Here is a 13474-nt window from a genome sequence, read left to right on the forward strand (position 1 = left end):
GAACTTGATTGGATATCCAGAGGGCAGAGATGCTCACTAAACTGGCTTAGCAGGATTCTTGCTGAAACCAGGCAGGCCAAGGAGGAGGCCTGGTCCAGAGGAGGACTCTGAGGAGCCTGACCTAATTTTGTTCAAGGATGGAGTCCTTGGCAATTATTATTATTATTTTAATGGAGTTAATAACTCTTAGGTTATTTCAGTTTCAAACTAATAATTTTGGAGAGCATAGAAAGACACCAGTCGTGTAAATAGACACAGTGTATATAAACATTTAAGTGGCAGGGGGAGGTTAAGAGCATAGGTATATGTGTTCAAAATTAATTGTTTCATTTCAGTTTTCTCCTCTATGCAATCTGTGTGTGATGTTGGAACAGGAAGTGTTAAATGAATTCTTAAGATAGCTTCCAGTTCTACAGTCCTCTAATTTAGTTAAATTAGGTGATAAAGCACAATCAGTTTTCAATTCTATTTGGTAAGGCTATATGGGAGATTGCTATTTTCAGAACAGTTTTGTTAGCAGCAAATAAAAAGAATTCTGAAAAATTAGATGATATCTTGAAATGCTTTGTTTTATAAATAAATATAAATATGATGATTTCTTTGTTGTTTTCAAGTATGAAATCCAACTAAATTGTCTGTGAAAACAAGTTTATATTTTGAAGTAGTATAATGTTTGTTATTTATTTTCTTATAGCTTTATCATCCCAATGTTGTACGCTATTACAAAACTTTTCTGGAAAGTAAGTGTGAGTTTCCATGATATTTCTAATAATGTATCTATGTTACTTACATATTTTTATTTTAGAATGTTACAAAATAAGCTTAGTCGACTATTTTCTCTACCTTTTTTGTTGTCTGTATGACCTTGGATGACATTTCTTGATCAGTGAGACACTGATAATCAATGATCAAAAGATACTTATAAAATTCTTAGATCCCTATATGTAAGACTGCATGAACAAACCAAAATAATAATTATTGCTATTTTCATATACAAAAAGCCCATAGTAGGATCAGGAGAAAAGAAAACTAAAGGTTGGTAGCTTCTTTAAGAAAGAATGAAAAAAAAAAAAAAAAAAAAAAAAAAAAAGAAAGAATGACATTTTTTTGTCATCTTTTAGAAAAAATGACATTTTCCACCCCCCAAATAAATTGGATATAGGTTTTTTGAGATTTCTTTTTCTTCAAGTTCAGGTAATTGCCACAAGGTGGCGATGGAGCCCTGACTGATTCTGCATCATCATTCGGATGATGGAATATGGAATCAAATCTTGAGATGAAACCAAACTCAGTCACTTGTTTTAAAAAAATAGGACATTTGACTGAAGTAATATACATATTAATAGACCTTATATGCTTCACCTGTGAAATTTCAAAATAAATCTTTAAAGGGGCTTCCTTGCTGCCTCTTTATCAGTGCTATTGTTATGCAAACCTGTTGTGTACTTTGCCATGTTATGATTTTACCCATCTCCCTTCCTCTGGTTGACTCAGAGGAACTCAGTGCTGAAACTCCTCAGTACATCCTGCCCCCTTGGCCATTTGTTCTTGATATTAGAATAGTTTCCCATAATTTAGTGCATAGCCCATCATAAAGAGATCTAGACTAGCTTCTGACTTGTACTGAAGTGACATAACTTGTCTTAATTTAAAAACAAAATAACCTGACTTCTTCCAAAAAGAATTGGCAGTGGCTTAAAAATACATAAGATAGGGCTTCCCTCGTGGCGCAGTGGTTGAGAGTCCGCTTGCCGATGCAGGGGACACGGGTTCGTGCCCCGAGCTGGGAAGATCCCACATGCCGCGGAGCGGCTGGGCCCGTGGGCCATGGCCGCTAAGGCTGCGCGTCCGGAGCCTGTGCTCTGCAACGGGAGAGGCCACAACAGTGAGAGGCCCGCGTACCGCAAAAACAAACAACAACAACAAAAAACCTAAGATAAAATAGATTAAGAAATCATGATAAAAGGTGAGAAAATTAATGTTAGGGGCAAGATTAGTACATACAGTAAATATTTCTTGGGATTATGAAGAATTGGAAACAATATAAATGTCGATCTTTAGGAGAATGATTAAATTATGATACATCTGTATTGTGGAATACTATGTAACCAACAGAAAGAATGGCGTGGGTCTGTGCGTACTGACGAACATATAAGAATGTTGAATGAAAAAAGTATAAGTTGCAAAATATGTATGGTGTGGCTTCATTTTTGTAAATGTTGTATATATACATATTTTACATACATCCAAAACATTACAAAAGATACATATCACATACTGTTGTTAATAGTTACATATTGACTTTGGAGGAGAAAGTAGAATTTACTTCTGTTTCTTGGCATCCAAAGCAAAGAGACAAACCCAGTCAGTTATGTGAGGTTCCTGGGATCCATGAGCTGAAATCTGGAGGAGGCCAGCTTTCTCAGCTCTTGAGCTGGCATCACAGAAATTTCCATCATGGGTGGTATATCCAGTGGGGTCATTGCTAAACCATAGTATGATTTCATTGTAAAATACTGTAAGGTAAATCTACGAGACTGAAGAACAGTGCAGTTTAATGTCTGAATGTCTGGCTTGATTTAAGGGTAAATTTTAGACCATTGAGAGGAAAGCTGGGTTTACCTGTTCTTCAGGGAATCCTCCATGATTTGGGATCATTTACTTGCTCTCTTTGGTGCCTCTCAACCCTTCCACATCCTGGTGTACATAGAAAATGATAAAGTTTGCCAGCGTAAACTTATGCTAGGAGGTTGCCTGTAGCTGAAAGAGACTGTTGCTGGGCTCCAGTTGTCCCCAAGACCCCCTCGCCCCCAGCCCCTCCAGAGCTGATTGGGTCCATGTCTCTAACTCTTTTGTGTTGTGCCCTGAACACCCATTGGGAAACTTGGATTCTAATTCATAAGTTTTTTCAAAATGTCTATATTGAATTTATTTCTATTACCTTTTCTTGTTTTTTATATAGATGATAGGTTGTATATAGTTATGGAGCTTATAGAAGGGGCACCTCTTGGAGAGCATTTCAGTTCTTTGAAGGAAAAACAACATCATTTTGCTGAAGAGAGACTATGGAAAATATTTATACAGGTATCTTTTATCTTCATTAACTTTTTCTATGAAACAGTAAACTTCTGAGCTGATTTCCTAGAATTGTGTGTAGTGATCATGAGTGGCTGTCTTATCTGTATATATAGGGGAAATAACATTTGTTTGTTCTTTGCTGTTTGAAGCTGTGCCTAGCTCTTCGGTACTTACACAAGGAGAAGAGGATCATCCATAGAGACCTGACGCCAAACAACATTATGTTGGGGGATAAGGACAGAGTAACAGTTAGTAAGTATAAAAATCTGAAAATTTTCAACTTGAGAGTCTCTGAATATTATTCTAGGGCAGAGTTGTTCGATAGAACTTTCTGCACTGAATGGCACGTTCTCTGTCTGCACTGTCTGGTATGGCAGCCGCTGGCCACATGTGGCTATCAGGCACTTGAAATGTGTCTGATAGCCTATGTGCCTGAGGATATGAATTTTAAATTCTATCAAATTTTAGTTAATTTAAATATCCCTATGTGACTAACGGATACTGTATTGGACAGTGACTAGTGTAGTTCTTGATGACTGAGTTGTATTTTGCCTATATGAGAGAATAAAATACTCTTAGATTGCTTGGGCATTTAATTCCTAAATCAATGGTTTCTAGGTTTTTTCCTTTCTGTAGAACACTTCTTCGTCAACAAAGCCTTTTAGAACCACCACATGAGCACATTGTTGAACTATTTTAATATAGCCTGTGACATATGGGTGACAAATGTACATATCAAGGGCTGTAAAAAATCCAGCCATTTGTATACTTCAACATTTTCACTTTTTATCACAATATTTTCAACTGTAGCAGGTAAGTTGTCTAATTCTTAATCATAAGTTAAAATGAACTTTTTAGCTTAGAGCGATATATTAGCTTTCTCCTGCCCTCTTCACTCACGAACACTTAAGTTACTCCCATGGACTATTAGTGGTTTGCCAACTGTAAGTAGGGAGACATCTCTAAATCAGTGGTCTGCAAATATTTGTGATCATGAAATTCCATTAGTAAATTCTTTTGATAATACACTCCAGTATATCAATATGTATGCTTATTTATGAATTCTGTACACATATCACTGTATAATTATTCTATGGTACATACAGTCAACAGAAATAAACTATAAAGGGGTACATTAAAATTCAAAATAGGGGTGTTGATATTTTTCACCCCACCCCCACCCGCCAGTGGATTGCCTTAGGCATGCAGCTTTGGAGGCCACTGCCCTAAATTTTATTGATGTGAAAGTCATTTGACAACATTTTAAAGCTGAGTCTCTTAGTTTTGGAAGAATCTGATTCCTCATGAAGGCAATTCCAAATGTACACATTTACCCATAACCACATCCTCAGTAACAACGATTAGATTCACTGTCCAGATTTTTTAGAGTAGAACGTGTTATATCAGTTTAAAAAATAAAAAATATCCTAAAACAGAAGTTTTATTGATAACCTTCAATGCAAAGTTACTTGGAAATATTTCAAGCCAGTGCTTTGTGAAATGTGAGATGAGACCAAATAATTGTGACTCTTCATCTCAGATACACATTTGCTTAATCATTAGAAGTTAATCATAATTTTGTTCATCATAGGCTTTTTACTTTTTATAAATTACACTTGTGTTTCCTTAATACTATTTATATGCTTGTAGATATTTTAATTTATAAGTTAATAAGGATTATTATAAATTGTGTGTTTGAATTTCATAGCAAACAGTATATATAATTTTAAATAGTATTAAATAGATTTGTTTAATAGTTTAATAGATCTGTTTAATCCTTCTAAGATGACTATTCAGGTCATATTTTCTGAGTAATAGCCAACCCCACATTCCATTTTCTTACTAAGATTAGCTGCAGTCATTTCCTTTGGTTACATTTAAATACATTGGATTAATCTTTTATTGTAGTAGCCTGATTTATTTTCTTTCTAAACTTATTTTAAGTAATTTTTATATTTATTTTCTTTAACCAGTAGCACACATAAAAATGGTTTACAAAATAAAATAGTGCTAAAAATCTTATAAAGAAAAGCCTACCTCTTTGCAACCCCCAATTCCATTTCCCTAAAACAATCACTTTTCAGTCTTTTTAGCTCTTTCTTCTGGTATCTGGCTTTCCATTGTGATAGTTGAAGATTCAATTTTCTTATTTTTTCTTTGTCCCCATCTGCCATCCTGCAATACACTTATAGCACAATTTGGGGTTAAATCAGCATTCAGTATTTACATTATTACTACTGTGTAATTATTGTTCAATGTTGATTACCTCTCCTTCCTTATAGACCTTTTGTTTTTTCTAGAGTTAATAATTGCCTTCTTGTTTATTTTCCTAGTTTTCTGTGTACCCTTTATTTCTTCTTCCCAAATCTTCTAAAAGGATTATAAAAGCCCTCTCTGTACTATTTCCACATGGTCAAACATGACAGTTACTCTCAGTTTTTTTTTTTTCCTGGACACCCATTTCCTACACCTCTTTGCTGTAATGTAGACCGGGTTTGACTTTAGGTCTGCTGCACAGCCATTGTCCTGGAGCTTTCGTGCTCCTTTTCTTTTTTTTAATTTGGCCACACTGTGTGGCTTGTGGGATCTCAGTTCCCTAACCAGGGATTGAACCTGGGCTACCACAGTGAAAGCACCAAATCCTAACCACTAGACCACCAGGGAATTCCCATGCTCCTTTTCTGATCAGAGTCTCTATTTCCTACATCCTGTCTCTTTCTCTTTCTTTTTTAACTCCCCTATTTTGCCAAAGTGTATCTTCTAGTACTTTCCTAGGAAAAAGTGCTTTGGAAGTTATAATTTTTACTTTAAAAAATTTTCTTATTTAGAAATTTTTGAGGTATAAGTGACATATAACATTATATTAGTTTCAGGTGAACAGCATAATGATTTGATATTTGTATACATTGGAGCCTGCAAGCAGTTGGGTGGAGCTGGGTCTTGGTATCTAGATGGAGACCTCCAGGAGAGCTCATGTTAATTAATATTCCATGGGGCCTGGAATTCTCTGGTGGTCCAGTGTCCTGGACTCCCACCCCAGAGGCTCAGGCCTGACCCATGGCCAGGGAACCAAGACCCCACAGGGCAAGTGGCACAGCAAAAAAAAAAAAAAAGGAGGGCTTCCCTGGTGGCACAGTGGTTGAGAGTACACCTGCTGATGCAGGGGACATGGGTTCGTGCCCTGGTCCGGGAAGATCCCACATGCTGCAGAGCAGCTGGGCCCGTGAGCTATGGCTGCTGAGCTTGCGTGTCCAGAGCCTGTGGTCCACAGCGGGAGAGGCCACAAGAGTGAGAGGCCCGTGTACCGCAAAAAAAAGAAAGAAGAAGAAAAAAAAAAAGGAAAAGAAGACAGACAAACAAGACAAATGATAAAAACAAAGAGAAAAAAAAAGAAAACTAAAATCAAGAAAACAACCAAACAAAACAACCCCAAAGTGAAAACGAACAATAAAAACAAAACTAACAGAAACAAAAAGCAAAACAAAAGCAGAAAGCAAACTAAAAAAAAAAAGCAAAGAAAATGTAAAACACACAAAAATGATCAAAAATGTTTATATCTAAAAACAAAACAAAAACAAGAAAAAAAACACAAAATAACAAAAAGTAAAGTAAAAGTAGAAAAATAAAAAATATATTAAAAAATGTTTATAAAGAAAAAATAAATAAAAACAATAACAGCAACAGAACCAAACAAAAAATAACAGTAATAATAATATTTTCCTGGAGCCTCAGCTGTTAGTGTCCTTGCCCCCACCATGAGCCACAGCCAACCCCACCTCCCCAGGAGGCCTTCCAATACCTCTAGATAGGTCTCTGGACCCACTATGGGCACTGTGGGGCCAGCTCAGCCTCTGACTTGGCCCGACTCCTATGTGTACTTGCCCCCAAAGTCCACAGCTGCTAGAGCTGGACTGGTCTCAGCTGTGGGAGCACTCGTTGTCCCTTAGATATTCCATAGACACAGGGTTTACCAAGCTGATCATGGGGATTTAATCCACAGCTTGTGCAGCTGCACAGAGAGATTTCCATTCCTCTTCCTTATTCGCACCGCCCCTGGGGCTCAGCTTTGGTTTTGGCCTCACCTCTGCATGTGGGCTGCCCTCAGGCATCTGTTCCCTGCCCAGGCAAGAGAGAATGAAAGCAGCAGCTGATTGGAGCACACTTGCTCACTCAGGCCAGGGAGGAATAAAGCTGCCACAACTGGAGTGTGTGAGAAGTGCCTCCATTGTTTTTTTTTGGGGGGATTGTTTGTTGGTTTTTACCGTCCACATATAAGTGAGATTATGCAGTATGTCTTTGACTTATTTCACTTAGCATAATGCCTTCAGGGTCCATCCATGTTACTGCAAGTGGCAAGATTTCATTCTTTTTTATGGCTGAATCATATATGTATGTATGTATGTGTATACATGTATATATATGTGTGTATAATGCATATATACATATGAATAAATATATGTAGATATAGATACATATACACACATACATTTCACATTTTTTTTTTCACTCATTTATGATAGCTCTTAGGTTGCTTCCATATCTTGGCTATTTTAAGTAATGCTGCAATTAACTCTTTTCAAATTAATATTTTTGTTTTCTTTGGATAAATACCCAGAAGTAGAATTGCTAGATCTATTATAGTTTTATTGTTAATATTTTTAGGAACCTCCATAGGTTTTCCAAGGTGGTTGTATGAATTTGCATTCCTACCAACTGTGCACAAGGGTTCCCTTTCCTTCACATCCTCACCAATGCTTGTTTTTTTTTGTTTTTTGCCTTTTTGATGATAGCCATTCTAACAGGTGTGAAGTGATATATCTCATGTGGTTGTGATTCGTATTTCCTTGATGATTAGGAATATTGAACATCTTATCATGTACCTGTTGGCCATCGTATGTCTTCTTTGGGAAAATATCTATTCAGATCTGCCCATTTTTCAATTAGACTGTTTTTGGGATTTTTTTGTTTTTGCTACAGAGTTGTATGAGTTCTTTATATATTTTCAACATTGACCCTGTATTGGATGTGATTTGCAAATCTTTTCTCCCATTCAGTAGCTTGCCTTTTTATTTTGTTAATGGTTTTCTTTCCTGTGCAGAAGTTTGATGAAGTTTGATGAAGTCCCACTTGTGTATTTTTGCTTTAGTTGCTTTAGTTACTTTGCTTTGGGTGTCAATTCTAAAAATCATTGCCAAGATCAATGTCAAGGAGCCTACATTTTCTTCTAGGAGTTTTATGGTTTTGGGTCTTACATTCAAGTCTTTAATCCATTTTGACTTAACTTTTGTGTATGGTATAAGATAGCAGTCCAGTTTCATTCTTTTGCATGTGGCTGTCCAGTTTTCCCAACACCACTGGAAGTTTTAATTTTTAGATGCTTATATGTCACAAAATATTTTTGAGGGACCCTCATATTTGGTTGTTAGTTTGGCTAGGTGTAATATTCTCAGAAGAACATGATTATCCTTCCAAATTTTGAAGGCATTACTCCAGTCTTCTAGTATCCCATTTTGCTGTTAGAAAATCCAATGGTATTCTAATTCCTGTTTCTTGATACATGAGTTGTTTTATGTCTCTGGAAACTTTTAGGATGCTCACTTTATCCACTGCTTTGGATGGGTCTCTTTTCACTCAGTGTGTCTGAAACTAGGTCTACTCTTCAATCTGGAGACTTAAAACTTCACTCCTGGGAAATTTTCCTGCACTGTTTTTTCACTACTTTTCTTCCATCTGCTTTCTGTGTTTCCTCTTCTAGAATTCCTATTATTCTTAGATGTTGTATATTCTAAATACATAAGTCCCTTATGTACGAACCTTCAAGTTGTGAACTTTCAAAGATGTGAACGTGCATTCCACCAATGTCAGGTGTGAGTAAAATTGCAGCTTGCCCTCCATCTCTTATTGCTGATGACCCTTCAGCTCTACCATCTCCCACCTCCTCTCCCTCCTCCAGTCAGTATCTCTTCTTGCCTGGTCACTTGCCAGCCCCTATATGCCAGCTGTTGTACTGCACTTTTCAAGGTACTGTACTGTAAGATTAAAAATGTTTCCTTTATTTTTTGTGTTTGTTTTTTATGTATTATTTGTGTGAAAAGTATTATAAACCTATTACAGTACAGTACTCTATAGTCAATTATGTTAGTTAGGCACCTAGGCTAACTTTGTTGGACTTACGAACAAATTGGACTTATGAACGCACTTCAGAACAGGACCCATTTGTATGTCGGGGACTTGCTGTAGTCTAATTTTTAAAATAATTGTTCTCTTAGTTTTCAGCTCTTTGTACTTTAGAGTTATTTCTATAACTTTATTTTCTAGTGATTATATTGAATATTTAATTTTGATTAATATATTTTTAATCCCCTCAAATTTCATCTTGTTCCTTATTCCATTTTCATGGAATCTTGATTTTATTCTCTCTCAGTATAATATAGACTTTTCTCTTCCACACCCTGAATTGTTTCTGTATCTTTTGGATCCATCTTTGTTTTTTTTTTCCCCTGGTTCATGTGCTCTCTATTTCCTGTTGGAGATTTTCCTCAAATATCTGTTGATCTAAGCTGGCCCTTAATACTTATGAGAAAGATATTAAAAAGGCTGTGTGTTCCAGTTAAGGGTGTCATCTGGTGGACTTTAGAGCACAGTGAAAAGTTTCCTTAGGAGACCCCCAATGTCATTGCTTAAACTTTTTCCAGATAATGCACTCCCAATATCTTGCCTGAGATGATGTCCTTCTGTCTGCTGTCATTCTGGGAGCAGTGTGGATGAAGAGGTCTCAGGGAGCAACGTTCAGTTGGTAGATTTTCACTGAATGCCCATGAGTTCAGCCTCACTCTGCTTGGTGCTTTTCTGGTTCAGTTTCTTTGCAAAATAAATGTCTATTTTTCTTCTAGTGACAAAGAGAACTCAATTTACTGGTAGCACCATGTGTGAGTATGGGACAGGACCTGGGGACTTGATTTGTACTTCTGCCTTGGGCAGCACCCTTTTGGCCTTTCTATTCTCAGGCACATGGGTTAGGACGCCTGCTGTGTACCATCCTTCCTCTACTTCCCATCTTCCAAAAATTCATTGGAATATATCATCCTCTGTTGTCACATCTCATTGTCCCTGTGGGTATCTTTTCAAGGAAAATTCCTTTCCCTTCACTTTAGCAAGGTTTTGAGAGCTAGAGGAGATAAACACATAAGCCAGTCCATCCTTTAACCTAAAATGGGCAGGCTAATTACATTATTAAGTCCACACATTGAACTTAACAAAATACCCCACTTCCCTTGTTTACTCTATAACTTTAATAAATATACTTATACTTTACTCACACTCAAATTGTAAAGGATTCCCTAGAAAAAGTTACTTTGTTTTACAAAAATAATAAAACCTTAATTTTTTTTCTTTGTCCTGCCCCTCATTGCAAGTCTGCCTAACCTTATTCTTATTACTATTTATTAGGCTTATACTTAAGTGTTATTAATTTAAAAATTATTTTCAATTTTTTAGACTTTTTAGCTTTAAGTGAGGCAATATTTTTCTAGTTTCAAATAAAGAAGCAGTGATAAATCTCAGAACAGAATTTTATCCTAGTTCAGTTTCTCTCCACTAAAGTAATTATTTGCAGGACATAAATGGGCTGCCATTATTTTCAATGAGTATAAAATGATTTTATGACTATGAAGATAATCCATAGAGAACTGACATCACTATTTAAAAATATTTAAAATAAAATATAGTGATGAAATATGTTTTTCAGTGTTTATCACTATTGATATAAATATGGACATTAGAGACTCTTGTTTCTAAGAAGGGTTATCGTTAAATTAAAATCTTACGGCATTAATTTGAAACCAAATGCATAAAATTCCCATAATTTGAGAGGTTTAAATAAAGTTGCAATTCATAAAGCCTATAAAAATAGGCCGTGGTACACACGTGAAAGCATATCACCAAAGAGGGACAACTGTGTCGTATTTTATTTTTCTCTTTTCTTTTGCTAGGTTTACTTACTCCCAGAAAAGAAGCACAGAATTACCAAGTGATGTTTAAGATGCATGAGACAAAATATATTGAAAATATGACCAGAAAAAAGAGTTGTAGAAAAACTAAAATTGCCTTCTTCTCCTCTTTTTTCTCAATGTAGGTGAATGAGATGATTTAAGATTGAGCTTGGTTTGCAATTATTTATATAGCAAGTGGAGTTTGCCTTCATGAGGCAGAAGAAAGTAATAACATATTTGGGTATGTGTAGTTTTACAAATGGTATCTAATTTAATGTCTAAATATGTTTACATTTAAAAGATTGGATTTTTCAATGATTTGGGCCATGAAACATGCCCAGATCTCGCCCCTGAGTATATTTATAGACTTGGAGGCCACACAAGGGAGCAGACCCTGACTCAGGGACACACCAGGTGAAGCACAAAGTTGGCCCTAAATGCTGCCAGCTGCCTGCTGCCAAGTAGGAGAGAATCTGCTGAAAGGGAACTTGCCTCTGAACCCACCATTTCACATTTCTTGGCTTTTCAAATACACATTTTAATGTAAAACCTGCATGCCCCCTTTTCTTCCCTGCTCCCAAATATAAAAGGAAGAAAAAGGAAAAAACAAAACTCATTAAGCTGTAGGTAATAGATTTCAGACATGGGCTTTGACGCATGACTCAAGAGGTCACATGTTCATCCTACAACCAAACAGGCCGTGCATATTTCTAGATGTTTCTCCAGTGACATGTGGCTGTTGCTACTGGTAATAACAAGGGCATACTCAAGTCAATGGAACATTTATCAAAGGCTCAAATGCTCATCAAATGCCATTGTATGCTAGACATGTGGGGGTGGGTAGAAGATGAAAGCCATGGTCTCTGTCCCCTGAGTCTTATGGGAAGGACTTTCAGTTCTTCACTCAGCAATTATTTTCTGAGCTGCTGTATCCTGTGGTGAACAAGGCAAGCATTCCAGACATGCTCACTATCTTCATGGAGCTTATAGTTGTATTACAGGGTGATAAAGCCTAGAGTATTGTCTATACAAAATATATTAGGATGGGACATGTTATGCTGTAGTAATAAGTAATGTGAAAGTCTCAGCAGCTTAAAACAGTGGCAAACTACAGCCTGTGGGACAAATCCAGCTGTGGCCTGTCTTCTTATGTCCTGTGAGTTAAGAGGGTTTTACATTTTTAAATGGTGTTAAAAGGAAGAATATATGGCAGTTACCATATATGGCCCCAACAGCTTAAATATTTGTCATCTGCCCCATTATAGAAAAAGTCTGTCCACCATGGCTTAAAACAGCAAGGTCTCTATCTTGTTCATAATACATGAGCATTGTAGGTCAGTAAGGGAGCTGTGCTCAGAGATCAGGCTGGCTGAAGACCTCCATACCTGCTTCCACATCAGAGGTAGGGAAGAGAGAGCATGGCAAACCATACCTCAGCTCTCAAAGCTCTGCCCTAAAGTTTCAGATATTACTTCTGCTCAGAATTCATTGGTCAAAGCAAGCCAAGTTCACCAGGGTGAGGATATGTTCCTCCCCCAGAAAGAATGTGGGTGAGCAGTTATATAGTCTTCCACAACTATCACGCACAGGAGAAAATGTGACTAATTCCGCCTGGGGGAGCCTTCTGGTGAGGAGCTGGGCAGGACAGGTAACAGCGTTTCAGGTAGGGGTACAGCAAATGCAAAGGATTAGAGACCCAAAGCAGTACAGCGTGCCGAGGGGCTAGCAAGATGCTCAGTAGAGGCTTTGGTGGGTGAGAGCTGGGACTCTGACATCTGTTTAGAGATTTAGCTTCAAGATTTCAGACTGAAAACTATGTGATCAGATTTGGGTTGGAGAGATCATTGTGATGGCAGGTGAGGGGGCACTGTGGAGAACGACTGGAGACAGATCCCCAGTATAGGAGGTGGATCTGTTTGGATATATTTGGGTGCAAAAAGCCAGGATGCCAATGGTTTAATACACGAGGACACATAGTTATCTCATAACAAAGGGAGTGGAGGTGAGCAGTGCCAGGACTGGTTCAGCAGCTCAAGGAGGTCAGCTACAATCTAGGTTTTTCTGTCCTTTCTCTCCATTTTCTTCAGCAGATTGGCCAGAGCTCCAGGCATTATTACCAAATCCAAAGACAGGAATCAGGGTGGCAGCTAGGGTGAAAAATCAGATTCTTCTTTTTGGATAGCTACTCCTTTTATCATAGAAGAAAATCTTTCACAGGGGTCTTTCACAGGGATTCCTGTTAGACTTATTACATTATTTTGGCCAAAGCGAACTCATGCAACCACCCCTGACTGTAAGGGAGACTTTCTAGGTGAGTGCCCAGCCTGTACAGCTGGAGATGGGAAAGGGAGGTGGGGGTGGTCAATGACTTTTGGAGAGCTAGTCTGTGGTATTTGCCACTAAAG

The 13474-nt window shown here is 37.4% G+C and overlaps 1 protein-coding gene across 2 annotated transcripts in view; it reads left to right on the forward strand.

Moving 5' to 3' along the window:
- NEK10 (NIMA related kinase 10) overlaps positions 1-13474 on the forward strand; it is a 305942-nt gene that overhangs the window by 77353 nt on the left and 215115 nt on the right. For both annotated transcript variants that reach the window (XM_032649886.1, XM_032649885.1), the window contains exons 21-23: positions 695-740; positions 2963-3084; positions 3228-3330. In XM_032649886.1, coding sequence (XP_032505777.1) covers positions 695-740; positions 2963-3084; positions 3228-3330 — 271 coding nt within the window. The remainder of the gene's footprint in view (positions 1-694; positions 741-2962; positions 3085-3227; positions 3331-13474) is intronic.

The sequence above is a fragment of the Phocoena sinus genome, chromosome 11 (assembly GCF_008692025.1).
Source record: "Phocoena sinus isolate mPhoSin1 chromosome 11, mPhoSin1.pri, whole genome shotgun sequence".
Classification (NCBI taxonomy): Eukaryota; Metazoa; Chordata; class Mammalia; order Artiodactyla; family Phocoenidae; genus Phocoena; species Phocoena sinus.